Source organism: Periophthalmus magnuspinnatus, chromosome 4 (genome assembly GCF_009829125.3).
Source record: "Periophthalmus magnuspinnatus isolate fPerMag1 chromosome 4, fPerMag1.2.pri, whole genome shotgun sequence".
NCBI lineage: Eukaryota > Metazoa > Chordata > Actinopteri > Gobiiformes > Gobiidae > Periophthalmus > Periophthalmus magnuspinnatus.
In genome coordinates this window covers 1,350,271-1,375,616 of record NC_047129.1, presented here as the reverse complement: position 1 = coordinate 1,375,616, position 25,346 = coordinate 1,350,271, and the positions used below count along the sequence as shown (strand labels likewise).

The following is a 25,346-nucleotide window of genomic DNA, read 5'->3' as shown; positions in this document are numbered from 1 at the left end:
GGGGTATGGAAATAAAAATATTCTTTGCTTGGTTTCAATTTCAAGTTGAGTTTTTCATTTATTTATTTTGTTCACTCATGGGTTTTGCCTCTTTGCTTCCAATAGCTATCAATTTTGATAGATGGCATTAGAAATTTTTTTTAAAATTTAATGTCAGGAAAGGAGTATTTTCAGCTTTTCTGGCTATGGTTTTTCTCTCTACATTTTTTATATAACAACTAATTTAAATGCTAATCAGGCTTTAGACTAGTAATGCTTTTGCTTTGGTTTGGAGATCCTTTTTATGTTTTGTCAATTACCAGAAAGGAGATCAATAATTTGAATGGCTAGGGTTAAGTGAGTTATTAATATTAATACATACAAATGCATTGAAATAAATGCTCTGGGTTATTCTTCAGTTAGATATAGTGTAATATTCAATTTATGACCATTTTGTGCTGTATCTCCTACATGCATACTTGATAGATTTCTTGTATAGTTACCGTTTTTATTTGAGGCGCCCTAAAAGTTACCACAATACAGCGATTCAATTCAATGAACAATTAAAATAACTAATTGTCAGATTTCAGTACAGGGAGTGAAAGTTTTGAAAAGGGATTTGAATTGGGCTTTGGATTTAATCAAAACTGGTGTTTTAGCAGTGAAAGTAGCGAACTTTGTGTCGGCTTGTTTGTAGACAGTGGTATGTTAGGCCTTTTCAGAGTCTGGGCTGAACAAAGCGCTCTCTCCCTGTAGCCTCCTGTAACGTGAGCAGACTCACACAGTTAAGCCTCATATGCAACAGAAATGCACTTCCAGGAACACTGTGAGAGCAAGGGTCTGTTCTTTCACTGTCTGTGGGCTCTATAAATGCATTTGTCCAAAACTGTAATGTATTCTTTAGAAAAGTGGCATTTCTTTTAGTGAAAGATTATGAAATAACAGTGAATGGCTTCTGTGTTCTCACAAAAAGGCTGCCTCTGTAACATTTCTTCCATATTGCCATAAAGGCCTTTACCCTACAAATTATCATTGACACAGGCTAACCATTAAATTCAGTTCCGTGAAGAGAAAATATAAATGGGACTAATAATGTGTACTTTTACATAAAAATAGTCAAATTACAAAAATAAAAAGCATAAAAGCACAATAAAGTAATCACAGATTTTTGATAACATTTTTGTTGTGTCCGGCTGTATAGATAATGCCTTTGTTGATTATTGGAAGCCTTTCCCAAAGAAATCCTCTAGTAAGAAAATTAAGCCCTCTGTGGCACTGGTGATCATGATTATCCTTTGGTAGTTTTTGCATGTTTACTTTGACTAAAGCTGTAACAGTATTAAAATCCTCATGAATGGTAATATAAAAGATTTCACATAATATTGCATTATAAGTCTTTTTTCAGGTTGAAAACATTTAGACTAGATGAGTGTTTAAGAGCAGTAATTTCATTTTGATGAGATTTGATCTGTCTCTGTCCATATTGTTACGACCTCACTAAGCTTTGTGTTTGTGTGCGTCTTGCTGCAGGGGACGATGCAGACCTGTGTAGTGAGCTGCTGCAGGAGTCTCTGGACGCGCTGCGGGCTCTTCCTGAAGCCACTCTGTTCGATGAAGGCACTGTCTCTGCTGTGTGGCTCGAAGTGGTGGAGCGTGCCACCAAGTTTCTTAGGTACATTTTTCACCTTGCTTTCCTATTTTCCGTGATTTGAACCTGGTAAAATACAGATGTAAACCGTGGGGGACTAAAACTAAACAAGCTTGATTTATATGCGCAATTGATGTATATTGACAGAGGAATAGGTGTCACGCACCGCATACACTACAAAATCATACTCCTCACATACAAAGCTCTCCACAACCTGGCCCCTCCATACCTGTCTGACCTCATTCACATCTCCACACCCGCCCGCTCCCTCCGCTCCTCCTCTTCCCTGCACCTCACTGTCCCTCCTGCCCGTCTTGTCACTATGGGGAGCAGAGCCTTCAGCTGCTCTGCTCCCCAGCTCTGGAACTCCCTCCCCCATGACCTCCGCAACACACACTCACTGCCACACTTCAAATCTAAACTCAAAACTTATCTGTTTAGAAAGGCCTTCTCACCCTGACCACTCTGACCATAACTGCTCTGTCTTTTAATCTATATTTGTTTTTAAATGTATTTTTAATCATTTTACATTGTTCTATTTGTATTGTGTATGTATGTATATGTGTACGGCGACCTTGAGAGCCTTGAAAGGCGCCTAACAAATAAAATGTATTATTATTATTATTATTAATTGTAAAATTATGAAAAATATATTTGATTTGAATTTCATAAACCTTTTCAGTGATGTGCACAGTAACGCCAGTACAAAGGGCAACATCCCCCTCCAGGACCAGCACCTCGCTCTGGCCATCCTGTTGGAGCTGGCTGTACAGAGAGGGACATTAAGGTAACAACACTATTACTACTGTATTTGCTTGTTTTTTTTTTTTCTTTAGCCTTCATGTTTGTGTCCTGGTTGCTCCTCCAGTCAGCTGCTGTCTGCTGTACTTCTGCTGCTACGTCTTTGGGACAGTGGCACCAGAGAAATGGATAACGAGCGCTCCACGCAGGGGACCAGCGCCCCCCTGCTCCCTCTGCTTCAGCGCTTCCACAATATCCACAGCAGCAAAGAGGAGGTCATACCAGAGGAGGAGGCGGAGGTGAAAATTTATGCGTTCAGCTTTTATTAATGTGATGAAAAGAAACCCGTCACTGGTGGTCAAGACATTTTACATCTGCGTATTCCCAAGTCTTCACGCATGGAGGACATTGTTTTGGGAAGGAATATGAAAAACTTTACTGATTGATGTCATAGTTTCCTATTGTACTATTATGGCGTGCTACTGATATTGGCTGTAATGTGCAAGCCTAATTCCTAACCTTAAGTCATTTTATTTATTGCCTTGTAGATTTTAACTGCACCTCTGAGTCCAAATGAGAGTTTCCTGCGGTACCTGACCTTGCCCCAAGACAATGACTTGGCCATAGACCTCCGACAAACGGCTGTAGTCATCATGGCCCATTTGGATCGCCTGGCCGCCCCTTGCAGCCCTCCCCACTGCAACTCCCCAACATCCCACAAGGTGACAATTCCTCTAGTCAGCTGCCTCAGCTTATCGGATTAGGTCATTTTAGGTCATGTACAATGCCCTTCCAGAGCTAGATTGAATTTGAAGGGACTATGATTGAGGACTAAAATAAATGTTGAATTTTGAAGAGAAATTATTTGGCAAAAATCAGTAATGTGCTTGTTTTTCCACCTTATTTTAGGGCACACTGCAGGAGGTGATTGCATGGGGTCTCCTGGGCTGGAAGTTGTATGCCAATGTGAGTGGACCCATTCAGTGTAAAGCCCTGTCTAACGTCGGAGTGGTGCAAATCGTCTGCTCAGAAAAATGCTTCCTCATCCTGTCGAGTACTGGGGCTGTGTACTCTCAAAACTACAAAAGCACAACTTTGGTCAGTATGACATTTTGGGTTTTCCTATTAAAATGTAATATTGTAATTGTGAATAAATCCACATGACTTTTGTCAACTGTAAAATGTATTTATATATATTTTTTGCTTTATTTTAATGTAATCAAATATTGTTGCTCATAAAATGTAATGCAATTTGGCAACTTTAAATCCTGAAAGTACTTAAAATACTTTGCAGGCTCCAATGCTGGTCCATGCACTGAGCTCCAGAAAAATCACCAAACTGGCAGCTCATCCGGATGGGCAGCACTTCATGGCCTTATCGTCCAATGGAGAAGTGTTTTCTTGGGGCTGTGGAGACGGTGGCAGACTGGGACATGGAGATACCACGTAAGAGATAATTTTTTTTGTATGTGTGATGAACTATAAACGATCAAATATAATTACAGATGTTCTGTGTCACATAATTTATACACAAAATACAGTTGTATCTTATCATTTAATTTAGTTACTTGGAGGAACCTACAGTGATTGCAGCCTTCAATGGGAAGCAAGTGGGGAAACATGTGGTTCATGTGGCTTGTGGGAGCACTTACAGCGCCGCGGTTACAGCTGATGGAGAGCTCTACACCTGGGGCAGAGGCAACTACGGACGACTGGGGCATGGTAATCTATTCTTGTTGTCTGGAAAATACGGTATGCAAATTCTTCTATAAGTCGCACTTTGTTCCATAGCTTGGCTGGGGGTGCAACTTATACTCAGATGAGACTTATATATGAAATAATTAAAATATATAATTTCACATCTTATTGTTACACTGACAACTGCGCGAGGGCACTCTAGGCTTGTGTACCAGTATGGCAGGCACACAGAAGAGGAAACTGCACTTCATCTACTTCCGGAACAGGCAGAGTTGTTCAGAAGCGATACCGAGGGTGAAGAATTTAATGGATTTAGTGATTTGGATTAAATGTATTAGTTTGATTTTTATGCTTTAGTTATCTGATTAACTGTTGATATCTTACGTTAACATACCGGACACATATTCAGTTCACCGTCTGAGTTAGCATGCTATACTGCTATTCAGCCTGTTGTTCTTTATTTTATTATTATAACTTAAAAGATAAAATGTGTTCAAATAAAATCTGTTCTTGGTCTCAGATTTTGTAAAATTAATTTCCCCAAAAAATGCGACTTATAGTCCAGTGCGACCTATGTTTTTTGCGTTATTTTTTCGCTTATACTCTCGAGTGACACATGGTCCAGAAAATACAATCATTTGATGAAAAATTTTGAGAAAAACAGAAATATTGGTAACCTATCTACTGTAAAGTTAAAAGTTGTTTTTGTATTTATATAACAATTTTTTAATACGTTGCTTTTAAACTGAATGAAGTTATACAATTTTGAGTAAATCTGAATGATTGTTTGATAGGCTCCAGTGAGGACCAGACCACGCCGCTGTTGGTGACTGCACTGAAAGGACTTAAGGTGGTGGACGTAGCATGTGGAAGTGGAGATGCCCAGACTTTAGCTGTTACAGAAAATGGTTTGGAAGTTTGGATGTTTTTTTTACATTTTGCATCAATGTTTTTATGGCAATAAATGTATATTTAAAACTCAATTTCAGGTCAGGTTTGGTCGTGGGGTGATGGAGACTATGGTAAACTGGGCAGAGGAGGCAGTGACGGCTGTAAGACTCCCAAACTGGTGGAGAAGCTGCAGGATCTGGACATCGTGAAGGTCTGCTGTGGGAGCCAGTTCTCTGTTGCCCTGACTAAAGATGGACAGGTTTACACTTGGGGCAAAGGAGACAACCAGCGCCTTGGACATGGGACAGATGAACATGTGCGATACCCCAAATTCCTTGACAGTTTGCAGGGTGAGTCTGCTATCAATACAACTGGGAGACAACATTAATTTTTTCAAAAACATATTTTTACAGTGTATTATGCAGTATATTCATTCAAAGAAATAATGGATTATTTTTATTTATAATGGATTATTTTAGGAAAGAAGGTTGTAGACATTGCAGTGGGCTCTACACACTGCTTGGCCCTCACTGAAGATGGAGATGTCCACAGTTGGGGCAGTAATGACAAACTACAGCACTTTGACACACTTTCCAACAAGAAACAGCCAAAAGCTCTACCAGGGCTGAACTCCAAACACATTGTGGGAATCTCCTGTGGTCCAGGACAGGTGACTAGACCAGACTACATCCAACAAGTTCTTTTAGAAGAAGAAAATTACTTTTATATTCCTGTGTGCAGAGTTTTGCATGGTCATCCTGCTCAGAGTGGTCTGTGGGGCTACGCGTCCCCTTTGTTGTGGATGTGTGTCCGGTGACGTTCGAACAGCTTGACCTGCTGTTGCGGCAGGTGAGCGAGGGCATGGACGGCAGCTCAGACTGGCCCCCCCCACAGGAGAAGGAGTGTATGGTGGTGGCCACGCTCAACCTGCTCCGGCTACAGGTATGCGCTGTTTTGTTTTCTTTATGCTACTTTGTCAAAGTCAGCTGGTTTATTTGTAAATATAAAATAATAAATAATAAAAACAAAATGAGTGGGGGGAACCGGAATGGGGGACAGGGGCCATTGTGAACTGCCACAGTGTGCCAACCGGACATCTGTTCTCTGGAAGATGAATTGATGAATATTCTAATTGAGGAAAAAAAATCTGAATAACATTATTTACCCTGTATTTACTGTATTAAGAGTTAAGTCATATTTTTGCACAACAATTGCAGTAATTTGGGTCATAAGAGTAACGACAATATTTTTTTAATTGTACATAATTTTTTAATGTATTTTATTCCCAGCTCCATGCAGCCATAAGTAACCAATTAGACCCAGAGGAGCTGGGACTTGGACTGGGCAGCCCTCTCCTCAATAACCTCAAACAGACGATTGTGGTTTTGGCAAGTAACGCAGGAGTCCTCATCACTGTCCAGGCAGCGGCTCAGGCTGTGCTTCAGAGCGGCTGGTCAGTCCTGCTGCCCACTGCAGAGGAGAGGGCCAGGGCCTTATCCTCACTCCTGCCTAATGCTGGTGAGTCTTCAGTACCATTATGCTCGAATGAAGAAAAGGTCTTGTGTAATATGTAATATTCAAGGTTTATAAAGTACTCCCCCCTTCTAAGAATAGTTTCATGCTCAAAAAAGTTTGAATGAGTTAAAATCTACCTGATATTACCATTATTTTATTTATTAAAACATTTTTTGCAGCATCTGGTAATGAGATGAGTGTGAGCCCAGGGCGGAGGTTCATGATCGACTTGTTAGTTAGCAGTCTCATGGCTGATGGAGGTTTGGAGTCAGCACTGAACGCTGCCATCACTGCTGAGATACAGGTTAGCATCATTTGGTGTTCATTTATATGTTTTGGCTTAATGTAAGTGATAACATACTAAGGCCTTGTTCACAACAGGATATTGAAGCCAAAAAGGAGGCTCAGAAGGAAAAGGAGATTGATGAACAAGAGGCCAATGCATCCTCCATGCACCGCTGTCGCACTATGTTGGACAAAGACCTAATTAACACTGGGATCTATGAGTCGGCAGGAAAACAGAGCCTGCCCTTAGTACAGCTAGTTCAACAGCTGTTGAGGTATGCGCCACTTATACGTATAGTGTATAATTGGCTTCTGATGTAAAGCATAGTTTCATATGTTCTTGTTTGTGTATTACTACTACATATTATATTTTTGAAGGAACATTGCCTCTCAAACAATTGCGAGGTTAAAAGATGTTGCTCGTCGTATTTCCAACTACCTGGACGCAGAGCACGTCAGCAAAGAGCGGTCAGCCTCTCTAGACCTGCTATTACGATTTCAGAGGCTGCTGGTTAGCAAACTGTACCTTGGGGTCAATGGCACAGAGCATGTGAATGGATACAGTAAGTGAAGCTTTTCTACTCAAATGCTTAATACATTGCACACAGCATGAAATACAATGTAACGCACTATGTAAGTACCTGTAATGACATGATTTAACCAAATTTTACTCCAACCAGAAGTACAACATAATTGTATGTTTTTGCACAGATTGTCACACAATTCAGTGTGCCTTCTTTATTCAGTTCAATTCAGTTAATCTTTATTCCAGACTCATAGTCCATTTATTATTGAGTTTGATGCATTAAGGTTAAGATCATAACCCGATTTCATTTTCAGCTTTTTACTTGTTTTTCCAGATCCAGAGCTTTTAGGTGTTGGGTCACTGTTGAAGAAGTACATAGCTCTTTTATGCACTCACATTGGAGACATACTTCCAGTTGCCACAAGTATAGCCTCCACTGGTCGCAGACACTTTGCTGAGGTGTCACGCGTCATTGAAGGGGATCTAACAGGTAAGTCAAACTGACTAAAACCAAATACTAATAATTAAAGTGAGATAATGCGGCCCACGGGCAAAACATAGGTTCCCACTTTGACTACAATAATAATCAAATCAATATGCATGCTAATTTTTGCTTCCTCTATTAGGAGTTCTGTTGCCTGAATTGGTGGTCTCCATTATCCTGCTCCTCACCATTGATGCAGGACTGATGCAGGAGACTGGGTCAATTCCACTTCTAGCTGGACTTTTGGAACATCTTGACCGCTTCAATCATTTAGCCCCTGGACACGAGAGAGACGACAATGAGGACCTGGCCTGGCCTGGCATTATGGGTATAGCCAGCATTTGTCAACTCATTGTCTACATTAGGGCAATATCAAATACAACCACAATGATAATTGTGTAATAAATAATAAAACAGAAGAGCAAAAAGAAAATGAAAAAGAGAAAAAGGGGATGTAGATCAAATTGTTAGGCTATATGTGTATCCACTAAATGTACTATAGTGCCTCTTTAAGTCAAACCAAAAGGTAGCCAACAACACTAATTATTAGGTATAACTAATAGAACTTTTTGCAGGGTCTTTCTTCACTGGGCAGAGCTGCAAGAACAATGAGGAAGTCTCTCTTATCCGTAAAGCTGATCTGGAAAACCACAACAAAGATGGAGGCTTTTGGACAGTTATAGATGGAAAAGTTTATGACATCAAGGACTTCCAGGCTCAGTCACAGTCATTAAGTGGGAACAGTATTTTAGGTAAATCTGACAATATTATTGAAATGTTTTAGTCAAATCTATCTTTATAGGTTAAATATTAAATGTTGAAAAAATAATGTTTTTTTACAGCCCAATTTGCTGGAGAGGACCCTGTGGTTGCCTTGGAGGCAGCCTTGCAGTTTGAAGACACCAGAGAGTCCATGCAGGCTTTCTGCGTTGGCCATTATATGGAGGTAATAACTATTATTATATTGCATTTCATCCCCTGGCAGACAGTAAAAGATCTGGGGAGGTTATGGTTGTTAATGATGGGGATGGGTAAGGTTAAGAATGAATATCAGAGGAGCAGCTCAATGGTGTCTTGGTGTCTTGCGGCAGATAGTGAAATTGAAACAAAATAACATGGAACATATAGTGTACTTATCATACAGTACTGTACTGTACAGTGTATGTGTTGTTTGTTTTCAGCCTAACCAGGAAACGGTGACCACACCAGATCTTAGTAGTTTGTCCTCTCCGCTGATCGACACTGAGAGAAACCTTGGTCTCCTTTTGGGTCTTCATGCTTCATACCTTGCCAAGAGCACTCCTCTATCTCCTATGGAGATCGAGTGTGCTGGTGAGTTTGACATTTATTTCTCCATGTTCTCAATGTATGTGTCTGTTTTGCAACCGACTGATTATTCACTCTGCATAACAGTAAACACGTTATTGTGATATAGTAACATGAAATGTCTCACATTAAATCTGCTGTAGACTAGTACAATTTATTGAACTATAAGCTCTTATACCTAAGTTTTACTTTTCCTGTGCAGTGCAGTCAAGATGACCGTGTTTCTCTTAAGCTTAAGCCTGGAATATGTAATTTATTTATCACACTACAGGCAAGAGTAGGACTACTTTTAGTGAAAGAAGAGTATTGCAAAATCAAAATCATGCTGGACACACATTAATTAATGCATTTAACTAACGTAAAATAAATGAAACATAAACCTGATAATATTCTATGTTATTACTATTCTTACATGCCTAAAGTTGTGTTGCTCCATTCCCTATAATGTGTCTGATTGTTTTCTATGTTTTAAATAGCTGTATTGTGACTTTGATTGTGATTGTCTCTTTGTCTTTCTCTTTGTGTACAGCACTTTGGATAGCGATAAGATTTTAAAAGTGCTGTATAAATAGAGTTGATATGGTAATGTTTAATGATCATTTTAATGTTGTCTCCGCAGCTTGGCTTCAGTCCTCTATATTCTCCGGGGGGCTCCAGACCAGTCAGATTCACTATAACTACAATGAAGAGAAAGATGAAGACCACTGTAGCTCTTTGGGACCTACAACTCCAGATAAAGCTAAGCTATACTCCAGGAGGATTACACTTAGTGATCATGCTCAGCCATTTCTACAAGCTATTGCTGACAACAACATTCAAGACCACTCTGTCAAGGTAGGGGAAAAAAAACTCATTACATTTGCTTGTTGCATGTACATGTAACATGTAGGCCAGGTAAAATGAAAATAAATATTAACTAGATGATGTGAATGCAAAAAGGAAACAACTACAACAAATACATATTACACTTATCTATCTGTTGTATTTTAGGACTTTCTGTGCCAAATAGAGCGATGCTGTAAGCAATACCATCTGATTACACCCATCACATTCCCTCCGGAGCATCCAGTGGAAGAGGTTGGGCGGCTGTTGCTCTGCTGCTTGCTCAAGCATCAAGATTTGGGTAACTACTAGCTACTATCATTGATTGGATATGATCTAACACAGCTCATTTTTCCAAAACAAATAATTATGGTGTAAATATTGTTTGGTCAGTGTCATGGATTTGTAGTTGGTTCTTGATTTAGCCTATTTTATAATTTTCACAATCTCTTTGTCTTGGACTATGCTCACACCTGGATGGTTTTATTGGTTTCTCTAACTTTTTTATTTTAATGCCTTAACCTACAATAATAAATCTCTTCTAAATGAAATCTACAATAAAACAAAGTCATCACTATGTAATTACACCAGGGGACAGGTTGAACCATCAGCAATTAGCGTAGACCTTTACAAAAACAGTGCATTTGTTGAATTTTATTGTATCTTTTGTAGGCCATGTTGCTCTCTCACTCGTTAGTCAATGTGCCTTGGGTGTGGACCAGGGGAAACAAAGATCTCTCCCTAAATCTGTGATAGAAGTGTGCCGAATGGTCTACCAGGCCAAGTGCTCATTAATCAAGGTAAGGGCTGGGTAGGGTAACCTTTGTGATTTGATTTTTTTTTTTTTTTTGGTTAGCTAGAAGAAGACATAATTGCTATCAATCAAATTGCAATTTTGATCCAATTGCAGTTAATCTAATATGTTATTTATTAAAAGTTATTTCTGGACTTATTTCAGACGCATCAGGAACAGGGGCGCTCCTACAAGGAAGTGTGTGCTCCAGTGATTGAGAGACTTCGGTTTCTTTTTAATGAGCTCCGTCCTGCCGTGAGCAACGACCTGTCCATCGTCTCCAAACTGAAGCTCTTGAGCTCCCAGCCTCGATGGAGGAGGATTGCCCAGAAACTCATTAGAGACAGGCGGAAAAAAAGAGGTAAGGGAAAGTCTAAAATAAAATGTATTTGGTACTATAAAAGTATATTTAAGGTAACATTTCACATATTTTTTTCAGTGCCTAAAAAGTCAGAATCTGCTGATATTGAAGAGCCAAAGATCGAGAATGAAGGGACCAATGAGGAGGAGCTTAATGTAAATTTGACCCCTCCACCGGCTGACAGGAAATCTCCTACCAGCAAGACAACTAGGGTTAGGGTATATTTTCTTTTTTACTTGATTTTATTGTATCTGTTCATGTTTATTCTTATTGTTATTATTAATTATAAAAACAGCAGTTTTCAAAACATAACTTTCTTCCCAAAATGTGTATGTTGATGATGTGCTCTTGTTTTTACTTACTATATCCCTCATTTGCAGCAGGACAAGTGGCAGCCGCTCCTCAACACTGTAGCCAATGTGCAAAAATACCGCTGGCTCAAACACAGTGTCCACGGTTTCTGCTCTCAGTCCAGTTTGATGGGAACAATTGTAGAGTTTGCTCTGAAAGAAGAGCCTCTAGATGTTGAAAAGATGAGGAAATGTCTTCTGAAGCAGGTATTTAAACATAACATTGTCTAATTAGGTTAGTTGCAATTTTGGATTAGCTTGTGAATTGAAAGTTTATTTTTTCAGTTGGAAAGGGCCGAGGTGAGACTCGAGGGGATTGACACAATGTTGAAGTTGGCGTCTAAAAGCTTTCTGCTGCCTTCTGTACAATATGCAATGCTCTGTGGCTGGCAAAGGATCATACCAGAAGGGACCAACATTGGGTCAGTTGGGTTTAAAACAATGAATACAATAAAATAAATGTATTAGATTTCAAATGTTGTTTCTGGTTTGCAGGGAGCCATTGTTTGATTGTCTAAAAGATGTAGATCTGATCCCACCATTTAACCGCATGCTTTTGGAGGTCACCTTTGGAAAGCTGTATTCTTGGGCCATTCAAAATGTTCGCAACATCCTTCTAGAAGCTAGTGCACGCTTCAAGGAGCATGGTAAATGTCCAGGAAATGTCATAGAATTTTATTTTTTTTAACATTACACTGTATTGAGTGTATTTCCTATATTTCCTTGTAGGGGTCCAGCCTGTTCCTCTGCAAACCATCACTAATGAAAACCCTGCAGGACCAAGTCTTGGCACTATACCGCAAGCGCGTTTCCTCCTTGCTATGATCCATATGCTGTCACTCAAACATGGGTCCAATAGCCTCAGTCTGTTGTTGAATTCAGGAGTACTGGCTTTGACACAGAGCATCCTTAGACTGATAGGTAAAGCACAGCTGCATAGGCAGTCTTTATTTAGTGGGTAATATGTGTATAAATATTTAATGGCTTATTGTTTCTGTATTTTCTAGGGCCAAGCACAGATAGCACTGAGGAAGACATGAACCTCTGTGCCCACGGAGGTTCAGCCACAGTTTTGGAGGAGTCCAGGAAAGAGACCGCCCCAACGCCTCTGCCCGCTTCAGGGCCTGAGCTGGCTGCTATGATGAAGATCGGCACCAGGGTCATGAGGGGAGTGGACTGGAAGTGGGGAGACCAGGTACATGCAGTTTAACTATTGTCCCTGTTTTTCCCATTACTTTTGAACTGACGAGTGAAGAAAAAAATTGATGTAATTTGCACATTAAAATAATCCAATATGAGCCTGGTGAAGATGTATGGACTAAAATGCAAAAGTGCACTTCCTGGATTAACATGTTAGGCCAAGACTGAGCAAAGCGTTGTAAGTGTTCATAAGGGAGACTCATGCTCTATATGACCTGGTGTGTTTTTCCTCCAGGATGGACCAGCTCCAGGTCTGGGTCGGGTCATCGGGGAACTGGGAGAGGATGGTTGGATCCGAGTACAGTGGGACACCAGCAGCACAAACTCCTACCGAATGGGCAAAGAGGGCAAGTATGACCTGAAACTCGCAGAACCACCTCCAGCTACTCAACCCCCTGCTGAGGACTCTGACACAGAGGATGATGTTGGTAAGTTGATAGTAATATGGAATATCAAGCCAAAATATAATGGGACCAAAATCTATTTCCTCTAGTGCTTCATTGACAAATCTTATTTTTCTTTTTAAAAGGAAAACAATATTTTGACAATTTAGTGTGTGTCAATATATATACATATTTAAAAGTGATGGTCTTTTGTCTATTTCAGATGGAGAGCTGATTGAGAAGAGCACCCATCCGACGGCCATGATGTTGACGAGCACCGTGAACCTGCTGAAGATGCTGTCCCTGTCGGCTGGTGTCCACGCTGAAGTGTTACAGACCGATGCCACTCGGACGCTGTGTGGACTTCTAAGGTCACTTGTGGAGAGTGGAGCCAATGACAAATCAGGTGATTTTAATGTACATTAGTCAGTATGGTTTCTTCTATTTAAGAAGTTATAGATACAAAAAAATAAAAGATGAGTCACAGGCCAATTTTGTTTAGTTTAAGCATTATTTGTCTCTTGGTTGAATATCTTTATTAGATTGTTAATGAATAATAAAGACTGGAATCTCACTGGTAGCTGGGATAAGACTTTATGCATCTGTTTTATGCGTCTTGTATATAGTCATACAGTATGTAGAATAGCATCAAAAATGTGTTACCGGCAGTTACTGTAAGTGTATGAGGAAAAGAATGTTACCCATAATTGTGTTGTGTTTTCAGGCTCTCACTCCCACAGAATGGTGTCCCGGGAGCAACACAGGAGCTGGTGCACTCTGGGCTTCATTCGTTCCATCGCACTCATGCCCCAGATGTGCAGCACGCTCAGCACATCTGCATGGATCAGCCTGCTTATCCGGATAGTAGAGGGTCACCAGTCTTTCAATGCTGTTACACTTCAAAGACAGGTGTGTTTATAGTGGTTTCAGATTCTGAATCTGATCATATAAATGTTATAAGGCTTTGTATTAGGGCTGACTATCAATTATTTCAAGTAATCTACCATATTTTCCGCACTGTAAGGCGCATCGGAATATAAGGCGCACCTTCAATGAATGGCCTATATTAAAACTGTTTTCATATATGGGGCGCACCGCATTATAAGGTGCATAGAATATAAACTACTGTAGTAGCTGGGTTTGTGTTATGCATCCACGAGATGGAGCTGTGCTAAAGGGAATGTCAACAAAACAGTCAGATAAGTCAGTCAGTCAAACTTTATTAATAGAATTAAAAACGTTCTGAAAACTTTGTTCACTCACAACAAGTTAATGCATTCACAATATAGTAACTCTCGGAAATGGTGCAAAGCAATAACAATAACTCAACGTTGTTCAAATGTTAATGTCCATATTCACAATATCTCCCAGCCTTGTTCAGTTGTAAACCACGTGAAAGAAACATGTAAAGCTCACTTTTTCAGTTCATTCTTCATTCTCGAATCCCTCGAATTCTTCCTCTTCAGTGTCTGAGTTGAACAGTTGGGCGAGCTCGTCATTCAAAGTGCCCGATTCCGTCTTGTCAAAATCGCCATTATCCGTGTCGCTGCTGTTGTCTGGCAGTTCAGTGATAATTCCTGCCTTCGTGAAAGCTCGGACCACAGTTGAGACTGATATATCAGCCTAGGCATCCGCAATCCATTGGCAGATTGTGGCGTATGTCGCCCGGCGCTGTCTCCCTGTCTCCCCGTTATTACCGATATTACTTCGGCGACGCCTCCTTAACTACGGGTGTCATAATTGACCAATATTGATCCATATATAAGGCGCACTGTGTGTTTTTGAGAAAATTAACCCTTTGGGCCAGTATAGCTCACCTAGACATTTCTTTTTTAGCCATTAAAATCATGTTAAACGAAGTATCAGAATTTACTGCATTTTTTCACACAACTACTTCTATTTTACACATCCATCCGTATGTTTTCTTTTACGCATCTAATAAATGACTGGGAAAATCCCCACAGCACCAGCGCTCTCATTCGTCACCTTCGAGGGACAACAGTGGCAGATTACCGTAATGAGGGTAAAATATTTAGATAGCCCCGTGCCTCCGCTTTGAGACGCCGTTTGAATTTACATGAGAGCACGACACGAGTTAAGCTTCTGGAAAGTCCGCAACCGCGGTCTATCAGCGTCGATAGCCTTCGACGCTATAGGGTTAAAGGCATTTAGGTGCGCCTTATAGTGCGGAAAATATGGTATTTTTTACCTTCCTTAAAAAACCTAAATCTAATATGTCTTAAAGTTATTGTTCATAGTTAAAACAGTAGTAGTAGTTTTTTCTGTCTTAAATAACACATTTATTTTTAATTGCACATCAATATGTCCCCAAAACAAAAACATTTCACTTATATGATGGATAGACAAGATCAAAATGTCCCTAGGAAATTTATTTCCAATTTACTTGTTAACAGGCTGTATTGTAAACAGGCCACACTAAATACAAACTACAGTTTCTGTGTATGAATTTAATAGAAAATAACACTTATCTTAGCTGAAGCTGATGGGACATAAAACTTTAACATCTAGAGTGCTTTGAGCTCTGTAGCACTGAGGTCGAGTCATTTTGCAGCCCTAGCTCCATGTGCCATTCAGTTTAGCCTCCATGTCTTTTGCGTCTTGTCATGGTCTTTTATTAAACTGGATTATTTTCATCATCGTGGTCTTCCATGCGCTCTCTCTAAACTTTCCTCCCTAAACTCATTCGTGGGTCTAAAATGCATTGCTCTCCCTGTTGTGCAGTCAGTGCTCTGCAGGCTCTGTGTGAAAACATGCTCCTTACTACAAATCAGTTTTTATTGTAAAGCATATTCAATTGTGTGTCCTGGTGTTTTTAGATCCTGGCATTGCGCCTCCTGCAGGCAGTCTTGCCTTCATGGGACAAGATGGAGCGCTCTCAGGATATGAAGTTCCTGGTGGAGAAGTTGTTTAACTTTCTCGGGAGCTTACTAAGCACCTGTTCTTCAGATTTGCCACTGCTCAGAGGTAGATTTCTTTGGATGCACAATGTTAACCAGAATGATTTCAACATGTGAAAGATGTATGAAAATATTTTTTGTGAAATGGGAATTGAAATGGACTTTGCATGAATGAGACACTTTATTTTTTTTGACATGTGTGATGACTGTTATCACATTTTGGTCCATAATAGGCATTTTAATTGGTATTTAATATTTAAACAAAAATTACAAAATCTTGAAATAATGTGCATCAATAATTTCAATCACTATCTCCATAAACTTGTCCTCCAAACAGATGGATCTCTCCGGAGGAGGAAGTCCCGCCCCCAGGCCTCTCTGACAGCCACTCACAGCAGTACTCTGGCCGAGGAGATTGTTGCTGTTCTGCGCACTTTACACTCCCTCGGCCAATGGAACAGCCTCATCAATGAGTACATCAACAACCAGCTCAGTGCTATTGGAGATGTGATGACGGGCTGCCAGTCTGAAGCCGTAAGTGTTACAAATACAAAATATACATTATGGGCTCCATATTATCATTATGTGATATAATGCATTACAGTAAGTACCCTGTGATTATTTGCCCTCATTATGAATATTCTTTATTTTTCATAGTGTTTCCTTGAGGAGTACTTCCCTGATTCGGAGGGTCCCAGAGTGGGCAGTTTGATGGCCGTTCTGTCTGTGATTGGGGGAATTGACGGTCGGCTGAGGCTCGGAGGACAGGTGGTTCATGAAGAGTATGGAGAGGGCACAGTCACTCGAATCACTCCAAAAGGACGAATCACTGTCCAGTTTCATGAGATGAGGACATGCAGGGTGTGCTTACTTGGACACCTCAAACCCGTAAGTGGGAAAAATCACTAAATAAAATGGCTTACACACATATAGATGGATCAGTCACTCAAAAAATAATTTTTAAAAGAAGTTTAAAACTGTATAGTCTATGTCCTATTCACACATTCACCTCTCACTACAGTAATATTGGCTCCCTCCCAAATCTGTATATTCAAAAGGAAACCCCATAAATATTGAACACAGGTGTTCATTACGTCGATCGCGATCTACCAGTCGATCGCGAAGGCATTTTGGGTAGATCACGTCCTGTCATCCATCCAGTCACATGACTAATATACAGGACAACCAGTCAGATTACACCTGACCCTAGGTCACATCATGGGCGCTGCACACGCATAAACAAGCGCGAGTTAGCTTAACCCTATAGCGTCGGATCCTATCGTCGCCGATAGAGCGCGGTTGCGGATTTTCCAGCAGCGTAACTCCCCGCCCAGTCGTGCTCTCATGTAAATTCAAACGGCATCTCAAAGTGGAGACATGGGGCTATATAAATATTTTACCATCATTACGGTAATCTGCCTCTGTTGTCCCTCGAAGGTGACGAATGAGAGCGTGGGGGCTGCGGGGATTTTCCCAGTCATTTATTTGATGCGTAAAAGAAAAAATGCGGATGGATGTGTAAAATAGAAGTAGTTGTGTGAAAAAATGCAGTAAATTCTGATACTTCGTTTAACATGATTTTATGGCTATAAAAAAAGACAAAACCGTAATCAACATGATTAGCTCTGTTATCGCTTTCAAACGAAAAATGCAATTTTACTCCTGGCTGTCAGAAGCTACTGCCCGAACTATGCATCCCTCACTGATTCTATTCAGTGCAAGTCATCAGAGCAGTAATCATCATTCAAGTAATTATGAACATGTAAGAAGTTCAATTGTGTTGTGCAGTATTATCTCATGACATTGTGCAAGGTACATTAAAATGCACTGTACATGTAAGAATTCATAATACATTTACAAATAAATATATGTTTATCGTGTCTAAGATCTACCACCTAATACAAAAATGTTAATTTTAAAAGTAGCTCACATACTGAAAAAGTCTGAGCACCCCTGATTTATACTAAACAAGGTCCATTATTCTGCACAACATCACAATCAGCAAGTCAATCAAGTGAATGTGTTCAGAGTGTTGTCATTTAAAACCCTATTATTCTTTCCTTTTCATAAAGTTGCCAGCAGTGCCATTCAGTGCCCATAACCTACCCTTCAGTGACCCCATGTTGTCAGTCTGGGCCCAGCTCGTCAGCCTGGCGGGTAGCAAGCTGGAAAAGCAACGAATGAAGAAGTCCTTAAGTCGTGGCCTCACAGGTACAGTCATTTACTCAGATTCATACAATTGACTATTTTAACATTGTATATTATCTACATTTTTTTTAAAATCTCGGAACAAAAATGTCCTTGACCATTTTTAAGTTCCATTTTTTTTTCCCATAAGTTTTAGACAAATCTGCAGCAACCAAAATATGGATTAGTGATTCGTAATCTGACTCGTTCTTACAGCTGACCAGGTGGACATCCATTTGCTCCGTTGCCAGCAGTTGAGATTGTACATTTTAAAAGCAGGACGAGCTTTACTGTTTCACCAGGACAAACTCCGACAGATCCTCTCTCAGCCTGCAGTGGTTGACACGGGACCTAATCCAAGTGGTGAGTGGGACTAATATTAAGATGTGGCTTTTGAGATTTTCATAAAGCCAATATTTTTGGACTGTCACTATTGTAATCTTTCATGCTTTTTAGGTTGAATAAAAAAAAAATGAATGGATTATAATTGCGTATAATTGTGCAACACGTAATGAATTTCACTTTGTCCTTGCAGAGGATCCAGTCGTGTCTCCAGATGTGGGAGACCTGTCTCCTGAAGGACCGCTTCCTCCAATGATTCTGCTACAACAGCTGCTGTCTGCAGCCACTCAGCCCTCCCCCATCAAAGCCATTTTTGATAGACGTGAGATGGAGGTAAGTCTAAATACTTTTCAGGACAACAAAGAGCAGCATACAAAACGTACTGGGGAACTAGGTTTTGGAGATGGTAACAAAACTTGTAACAACACTAGACTGGCTTTGAGGTGAAGTAGAGTACTATGCAAGTATATTTTCTGATCTAGCGATTATTTGAAGCAAGGGCAAGGTGCATAATTAACATTAGATTACAATGTCGTCTTTATAATATTATTATTCAATGCAGGCTGCAGCTCTGGCTGTGTGCCAGTTTTTGGCAGTGGAGTCGGCCCACCCCTCATCTCCTCTGTTTGAAGAGAGCAGCTCCAGCGAGGCCACCACTCCTGTCACAATTCAACACGTCAGACCCCCAAAACAGAAGAAACAGAAGACTTCTCCAGTCCCCCCTTTACCCATAGTCGTTCAGCTCATGGAAATGGGGTTCCCACGAAAGAACATTGAATTTGCGCTCAAGTCTCTGTCAGGGACTACGGGCAGTGCCTCAGGAATGCCAGGTATACATTGGTACTCACAGAAAATGTATATACTCAAAGATAATTCAACACTGTCAGGATTTTTGCATAAAGCTTTATGTACATTAATGGTGTATGTTTTTTTGTTTTTAGGTGTTGAGGCTCTGGTGAGTTGGCTGCTGGACCACCCGGACATCCATGTGACTGAACTGTCTGATGCAGAGACGGTGTCAGATGAGTTCTCTGATGAAGAGGTTCTGGAGGAATTGGAGGAGAGTGAGCCGGCCTTCACAGTGGTACAAAACTTGCGTTACCTTTTTAATAGGGCTTTATTATTTTCAGTTTATTTTCTTGGATGAAGGATGAAGTATTAATAACTGCATCAGAATTTGTATGTAATGATTATGCTAATATATATTTTTTCTTTTTTAGCCTCCTGGAGCTGTGGTCACGGAAAGCCAAACATTTAAGAAGAGATCTGATTTTCAAAGCAACGATGACTACGCTGTTTATGTTCGTGAAAATATCCAGGCATGTCCTTTTAGCCAGTAACTTTCCTACTTGTGTCTTATTCATTGTTTCAACAAAACATAAACATGATTATCTTATACACATAGGTTGGGATGATGGTAAAATGCTGTCGAACATATGAAGAGGTTTATGATGGAGATATGGGTAAAGTTATAAAGCTGGACAGAGATGGACTTCACGACTTGAATGTACAGTGTGACTGGCAACAAAAAGGAGGAACATATTGGGTCCGCTATATCCACATTGAGCTTCTCGGTAATTATTTTAATAAATTTAATTAATTATGTTAAATTATTTCATTTGTAGCTGTCTTTTGTGGCTGTGTATGTCACTGTCAATGTGTTTTACAGGATTCCCACCTCAGAGTTCTCCCTCTCACATAAGAATTGGAGACAAAGTGAGAGTAAAGCCCACCGTAACTACGCCAAAATACAAATGGGGCTCAGTAACACATCGTAGTGTTGGAGTTGTAAAAGGTAAACTGCTAAGGCTTCTACTACTAATACTACTGCTTGTTATTAATAGAGGAGAGCCTAAAGTCTAAAAATTACTTCCTGATTTATACATATTTATCATTTATATTTTAGCATTCAGTGCCAATGGAAAGGATGTGATTGTTGACTTCCCCCAACAATCTCACTGGACTGGCCTACTGTCTGAGATGGAGCTAGTGCCCAGTGTGCATCTTGGAGTGAGGTAAGGTCATAAAATATCTAGCGATTTTGCATGTGCATTTTTTTGCCATAATTTCTTTTTATGGTCTACTATTTGCTTGTCAGGTGTGATGGCTGCCAGATGTTTCCAATAAATGGCCCCAGATTCAAATGCAGAAATTGTGATGATTTTGACTTTTGTGAAAACTGCTTCAAAACACGGAAACACAATACCAGACATTCCTTCGGCCGAATCAACGAACGTGGTAATTTTTTAAATAATTTCTCTAAATAAAGTACAATAAAGTACTGTGCATTTATAGTCTTTCCTAAAATCTTTCATCATTTCTTCATAGGCCAATCTCCAGCCTTCTGTGGTCGCTCAGGGAAACAACTTAAGAAACATCACAACACACAGCGTGGGATGTTGATTGATGACTGGTCCCGAGCCGTGAAGAGCCTGAATGTCTCCTCATCTGTTAACCAGGCATCGCGGCTCATTGACTGTAGTGACCAGTGCTGGCAGTCCTCTGGATCGCAAGGAAAGGTACACGAATTTTTGAGCTCATTTTATTTCTGACTCATGGTTTGCTCTGCCTTTATCTCCTGCAGTCTTAAATTTCTCTTTTGTTTGCGTTGATAATTTCTGTATGATATTTAAATAAATTTACTTGGTTTGACATCTGCACATCTTGGTACAATTAAATGTTACTTAAACAGCAAAATAAATTTAAGTGCATTTGGATTTAGTATGTTCTGTCATATTGTGGGAGTATGGGATTTCGTTACATGAAATTACAGTGTTTTTCCAATATCTCCAGCACTGGATTCGTCTGGAGCTGTTCCCAGATGTCCTTGTGCACCGGCTAAAGATGCTTGTTGATCCAGCAGACAGTAGCTACATGCCATCACTAGTTGTGGTCTCGGGTATGTTGTGTAACATTTGTGCCCTCATTCTGCTTATATTATGTTTTTGTTCGTATTGGTCTGCTGGCTAGAAATGTTGCCCAATCCATTTATTTTTCTGCATATGATGACTACAAATCTCTATGCATGTATTGCTTTTGCAATACATAAAATATTATTTTATCTTTGCGCGTTCAGTGTACAAGTGACTTTACTGTACTTTACAGGTGGAAGCTCTTTGAACAATTTAATCGAACTGAAGACAATTAACATAAATCCCACAGACACAAATGTCCTCCTCTTGGCTGACTGTACTGAGGTATGTGTACATTTAAAATCTGAATATACTTGATCTACATTCATTTGAACATTTCCTGCTTAGATTCATCAGACCATTGGCATAAACTGTTTGATTTGCCTCCTCTACAGTTTCACCGCTACGTTGAGATTGCCATTAAACAGTGCCGCAGTGCTGGTATAGACTGTAAGATCCATGGACTGAGCATTGTCGGGCGGATCAGAGCTGAAGATGAAGATTTGGCCACTGTCCCTTTTCTTGCCTCTGACAATGAAGAGGAGGACGAGGAGAAAGCTACTACTGGGAGGTTAGTAATAATTATGTGTCCTAAATTGATGAAATATGTTATATTTGAATTTTGACCAATAATGAGATTGCCTTTTTATATGCACCAGCCTCACCCGGAAAAAGTCATCAGGATTGGAGTCTGCAGCTACTATTCGCACCAAAGTCTTTGTATGGGGTTTGAATGACAAAGACCAGCTTGGAGGACTCAAGGGCTCCAAGGTACTTTTTGCTTTTCTATTCAATTTAACCCATACATCTAGTATTTGTCTGTCTGACCTAATTGATTGTAACACAAGCAAGTACCATGGATTAAATTACTTTTTTAACTTGCAGATCAAGGTACCTTCGTTCTCTGAAACTCTCTCTGCTCTGAATGTGGTGCAAGTGGCTGGAGGCTCCAAAAGTCTGTTTGCTGGTGAGTAATACGCTGTAAATACTGTATAAGCTACATCGTGTTAATTTAAATCATTCTGAAGGACACATTTATAACAAACATATGTAGCATAGTTACAGATTAGATTAGATGGCAGTACATTTTGGAAGCACATTAGTTCAACAAGTTGGTCTATCCAGTATATCTAATTTGTGTGTCTTCTTACAGTCACAGTGGAGGGTAAGATTTATGCCTGTGGAGAGGCCACCAATGGCAGATTGGGCCTGGGCCTGTCCAGTGGAACCATCCCAATCCCACGACAGATCACAGCTCTGAGTAATTATGTGGTGAAGAAGGTGGCTGTGCACTCTGGAGGCCGCCATGCCATGGCTCTAACTGTGGATGGGAAGGTGTTCTCCTGGGGCGAAGGGGACGACGGCAAACTGGGACACTTCAGCAGAATGTAGGATTTTTACATTTTATTAGAATGCCTTCATGTAAGGATATCAGAGTGTTGCACTGCAAGTTTGCAATTATTGATAACCATGATCAACAAATGCTAGTAATTCCCTTTATTTGCTTACATCCATACTTCCTAATCAACTACCATATCTATATGGTTCTAAATATCTCTACTTACAGTGTAGTAGACAGATATCGTCTGACGGACGCCTTTTTTCCAGTCTATAAACTGCAAATGCACACGGCACTTCCATTGTTGTCATCTGCTTTAAATCTAATCACAGCGAGTAGCCAAAAATGATATATACATATCCATATAATTTACTTGTATCGGCACATTTGCTCATAGAAAACCACGTGCCAGAGCTAAACCAAAGAAATGTTAGGGAACACCCACCTAACGCTTCTTCTGATTGTCTGGCTTCTGTTTACTGCCCAAAGCAAAGAAAAAACACAGCTCCTCTCCTCCATGTTCACAAGGCACACTCCTGTTGTCATAACGACATTAGAGACAGGGAAAAGTCCGAGAATTTGAGGGAGGTAGTGTGAAACCGAGTCTGGAGAACGACCACAGATAATACAACACTTTGTAAATTCCATACCTTGGTGCGGACATTCAGCTGTGAATCAGCCCCTACTCTGATAATACTAACTTGTACTCAAATGATTTTAACTTCATACCAACATGTCCCCTTTGTAACTGTACTTCTGTTTTATTTATTCATTTATTGCCAAAAGGAACTGTGACAAGCCCAGGCTGATAGAGGCTCTCAAAACAAAGCGTATTCGGGATATTGCATGTGGCAGCTCCCACAGTGCTGCCATCACCTCGAGTGGAGAGCTGTACAGCTGGGGACTGGGAGAATATGGCCGACTCGGACATGGAGACAACACCACACAGCTCAGGCCCAAGCTGGTGAGTCAGGTTAAAATTTCTGAATTTATCTTCAACTTAAAGTTATGCATCACAAATAAAAATATTGTGTTCACTTTCCAGGTAAAGGTGCTCCTGGGACACCGCGTGATCCAGGTCGCTTGTGGCAGCCGTGACGCTCAAACTCTAGCACTCACTGATGAAGGTATGTTTCTCAAAATATGCCATAAAAAGTACAAATTACACTGTGATAATGTAAAAGTGATTGGTTGCCACTCTTGAAGTTGAATGAACACATTAAAGTCTAAGTGTCTACTTTTAATATTGTGTGGGAATATTGTCCATTTCTCAATCCAGGGTTGGTGTTCTCATGGGGTGATGGTGATTTTGGTAAACTTGGTCGTGGAGGCAGTGAAGGCTGTAACATCCCTCAAAACATCGAGAGGCTGAATGGACAGGGCGTGTGCCAAATTGAATGTGGGGCGCAGTTCTCACTCGCACTCACTAAATCTGGAGTTGTGTGGACATGGTAAGAACTGCACATTTATCAATATTACAGCCCATTTACTTGCATTGGGTTAATTTGTATGTTTTGTAAATAGGGGCAAAGGGGACTATTTTCGATTGGGACACGGTACTGATGTCCATGTGAGGAAGCCCCAGATGGTGGAGGGGCTCAGGGGCAAAAAGATTGTCCATGTTGCTGTTGGAGCTCTGCACTGTCTGGCTGTCACAGAGACAGGACAGGTTTGTACACATCTTCTGTTTTAGTATTCTATATGCAGATGTAATATGGTTTTGAATGTGATACGAACATTTTTAATTCAACTTAATTCACTCCTTTTCACATGTAGATGCCTGTCTATACTATTGTGTTGTTTTTTGTTTTTTTCCCCAAAACATTTCCAAAATTTGTTTTTTTTTAATAATTGTAGGTGTATGCATGGGGGGACAATGACCATGGGCAGCAGGGGAATGGTACCACCACAGTGAACAGGAAGCCCACTCTGGTGCAGGGTCTGGAGGGGCAGAAGATCACTCGAGTGGCCTGTGGCTCATCTCACAGTGTAGCCTGGACAACTGTGGATGTGACCACTCCTTCAGTTCATGAACCAGTCCTCTTCCAGACAGCCAGGGACTCACTTGGAGCCTCTTATTTAGGTTGGTTAATGGAACAACTGGAAAAATACATTTTAAACAGATCCATGAGCTTATGTAAATTGCTACACTAATATTGTAACACATGCACCTATAGAGCATGTTTGTAGAGGTCTAAAGGTGTTGTTCATTGGAAGATTCCATGGAGACAGAAAATTTTGTTATTTGAAGATAATTGTAGTCTGCAAGATAACATATTTCATAGTTTTTCCTTTATAGATTAAATTTGAAAGTCATCAAATTTGAAATTGTCATAATTGGGCTTAATTTATTTGTATAAAAGTAGTATTAAACTTTACATGAATCCTAATTTTTATTTATTTTTATTTTTTAATTTATTTTTATTTTTACCTAACAGTTTCCTTCCTTTTGGATTTGCTTGATACCAGGTGTGCAGGCAGACAGTGACCCATCGTCTGTGAGTAACAAGTTGAATGGTCAGAGCAGCTCAAAGCCAAACCGACCGTCGCTTGCCAAAATCCTCCTGAGCCTCGATGGAAAACTGGCCAAACAGCAGGCACTCACTCATGTGCTGTCCGCTCTGCAGATCATGTATGCAAGGTACA

The 25,346-nt window shown here is 40.2% G+C and overlaps 1 protein-coding gene across 1 annotated transcript in view; it reads left to right on the top strand.

Moving 5' to 3' along the window:
- herc2 (HECT and RLD domain containing E3 ubiquitin protein ligase 2) overlaps window positions 1-25,346 on the top strand; it is a 42,710-nt gene that overhangs the window by 5,600 nt on the left and 11,764 nt on the right. The window contains exons 7-65 of the mRNA XM_033965004.2: window positions 1,510-1,651; window positions 2,310-2,414; window positions 2,496-2,667; window positions 2,917-3,090; window positions 3,278-3,466; window positions 3,663-3,814; window positions 3,933-4,090; window positions 4,861-4,974; window positions 5,056-5,307; window positions 5,437-5,627; window positions 5,699-5,899; window positions 6,247-6,475; window positions 6,652-6,776; window positions 6,854-7,032; window positions 7,136-7,320; window positions 7,618-7,773; window positions 7,910-8,095; window positions 8,343-8,519; window positions 8,610-8,713; window positions 8,949-9,099; window positions 9,713-9,927; window positions 10,084-10,216; window positions 10,588-10,715; window positions 10,874-11,069; window positions 11,148-11,281; window positions 11,450-11,626; window positions 11,705-11,841; window positions 11,915-12,066; window positions 12,149-12,340; window positions 12,427-12,614; window positions 12,855-13,047; window positions 13,226-13,408; window positions 13,727-13,911; window positions 15,840-15,987; window positions 16,258-16,454; window positions 16,578-16,808; window positions 17,993-18,131; window positions 18,324-18,470; window positions 18,643-18,782; window positions 19,012-19,279; window positions 19,391-19,533; window positions 19,670-19,768; window positions 19,855-20,023; window positions 20,119-20,244; window positions 20,356-20,464; window positions 20,548-20,687; window positions 20,778-20,968; window positions 21,243-21,348; window positions 21,555-21,646; window positions 21,757-21,932; window positions 22,021-22,132; window positions 22,247-22,328; window positions 22,515-22,749; window positions 23,487-23,664; window positions 23,746-23,827; window positions 23,980-24,151; window positions 24,225-24,369; window positions 24,558-24,783; window positions 25,170-25,341. Coding sequence (XP_033820895.1) covers window positions 1,510-1,651; window positions 2,310-2,414; window positions 2,496-2,667; window positions 2,917-3,090; window positions 3,278-3,466; window positions 3,663-3,814; window positions 3,933-4,090; window positions 4,861-4,974; window positions 5,056-5,307; window positions 5,437-5,627; window positions 5,699-5,899; window positions 6,247-6,475; window positions 6,652-6,776; window positions 6,854-7,032; window positions 7,136-7,320; window positions 7,618-7,773; window positions 7,910-8,095; window positions 8,343-8,519; window positions 8,610-8,713; window positions 8,949-9,099; window positions 9,713-9,927; window positions 10,084-10,216; window positions 10,588-10,715; window positions 10,874-11,069; window positions 11,148-11,281; window positions 11,450-11,626; window positions 11,705-11,841; window positions 11,915-12,066; window positions 12,149-12,340; window positions 12,427-12,614; window positions 12,855-13,047; window positions 13,226-13,408; window positions 13,727-13,911; window positions 15,840-15,987; window positions 16,258-16,454; window positions 16,578-16,808; window positions 17,993-18,131; window positions 18,324-18,470; window positions 18,643-18,782; window positions 19,012-19,279; window positions 19,391-19,533; window positions 19,670-19,768; window positions 19,855-20,023; window positions 20,119-20,244; window positions 20,356-20,464; window positions 20,548-20,687; window positions 20,778-20,968; window positions 21,243-21,348; window positions 21,555-21,646; window positions 21,757-21,932; window positions 22,021-22,132; window positions 22,247-22,328; window positions 22,515-22,749; window positions 23,487-23,664; window positions 23,746-23,827; window positions 23,980-24,151; window positions 24,225-24,369; window positions 24,558-24,783; window positions 25,170-25,341 — 9,580 coding nt within the window. The remainder of the gene's footprint in view (window positions 1-1,509; window positions 1,652-2,309; window positions 2,415-2,495; window positions 2,668-2,916; window positions 3,091-3,277; window positions 3,467-3,662; window positions 3,815-3,932; window positions 4,091-4,860; window positions 4,975-5,055; window positions 5,308-5,436; window positions 5,628-5,698; window positions 5,900-6,246; window positions 6,476-6,651; window positions 6,777-6,853; window positions 7,033-7,135; window positions 7,321-7,617; window positions 7,774-7,909; window positions 8,096-8,342; window positions 8,520-8,609; window positions 8,714-8,948; window positions 9,100-9,712; window positions 9,928-10,083; window positions 10,217-10,587; window positions 10,716-10,873; window positions 11,070-11,147; window positions 11,282-11,449; window positions 11,627-11,704; window positions 11,842-11,914; window positions 12,067-12,148; window positions 12,341-12,426; window positions 12,615-12,854; window positions 13,048-13,225; window positions 13,409-13,726; window positions 13,912-15,839; window positions 15,988-16,257; window positions 16,455-16,577; window positions 16,809-17,992; window positions 18,132-18,323; window positions 18,471-18,642; window positions 18,783-19,011; window positions 19,280-19,390; window positions 19,534-19,669; window positions 19,769-19,854; window positions 20,024-20,118; window positions 20,245-20,355; window positions 20,465-20,547; window positions 20,688-20,777; window positions 20,969-21,242; window positions 21,349-21,554; window positions 21,647-21,756; window positions 21,933-22,020; window positions 22,133-22,246; window positions 22,329-22,514; window positions 22,750-23,486; window positions 23,665-23,745; window positions 23,828-23,979; window positions 24,152-24,224; window positions 24,370-24,557; window positions 24,784-25,169; window positions 25,342-25,346) is intronic.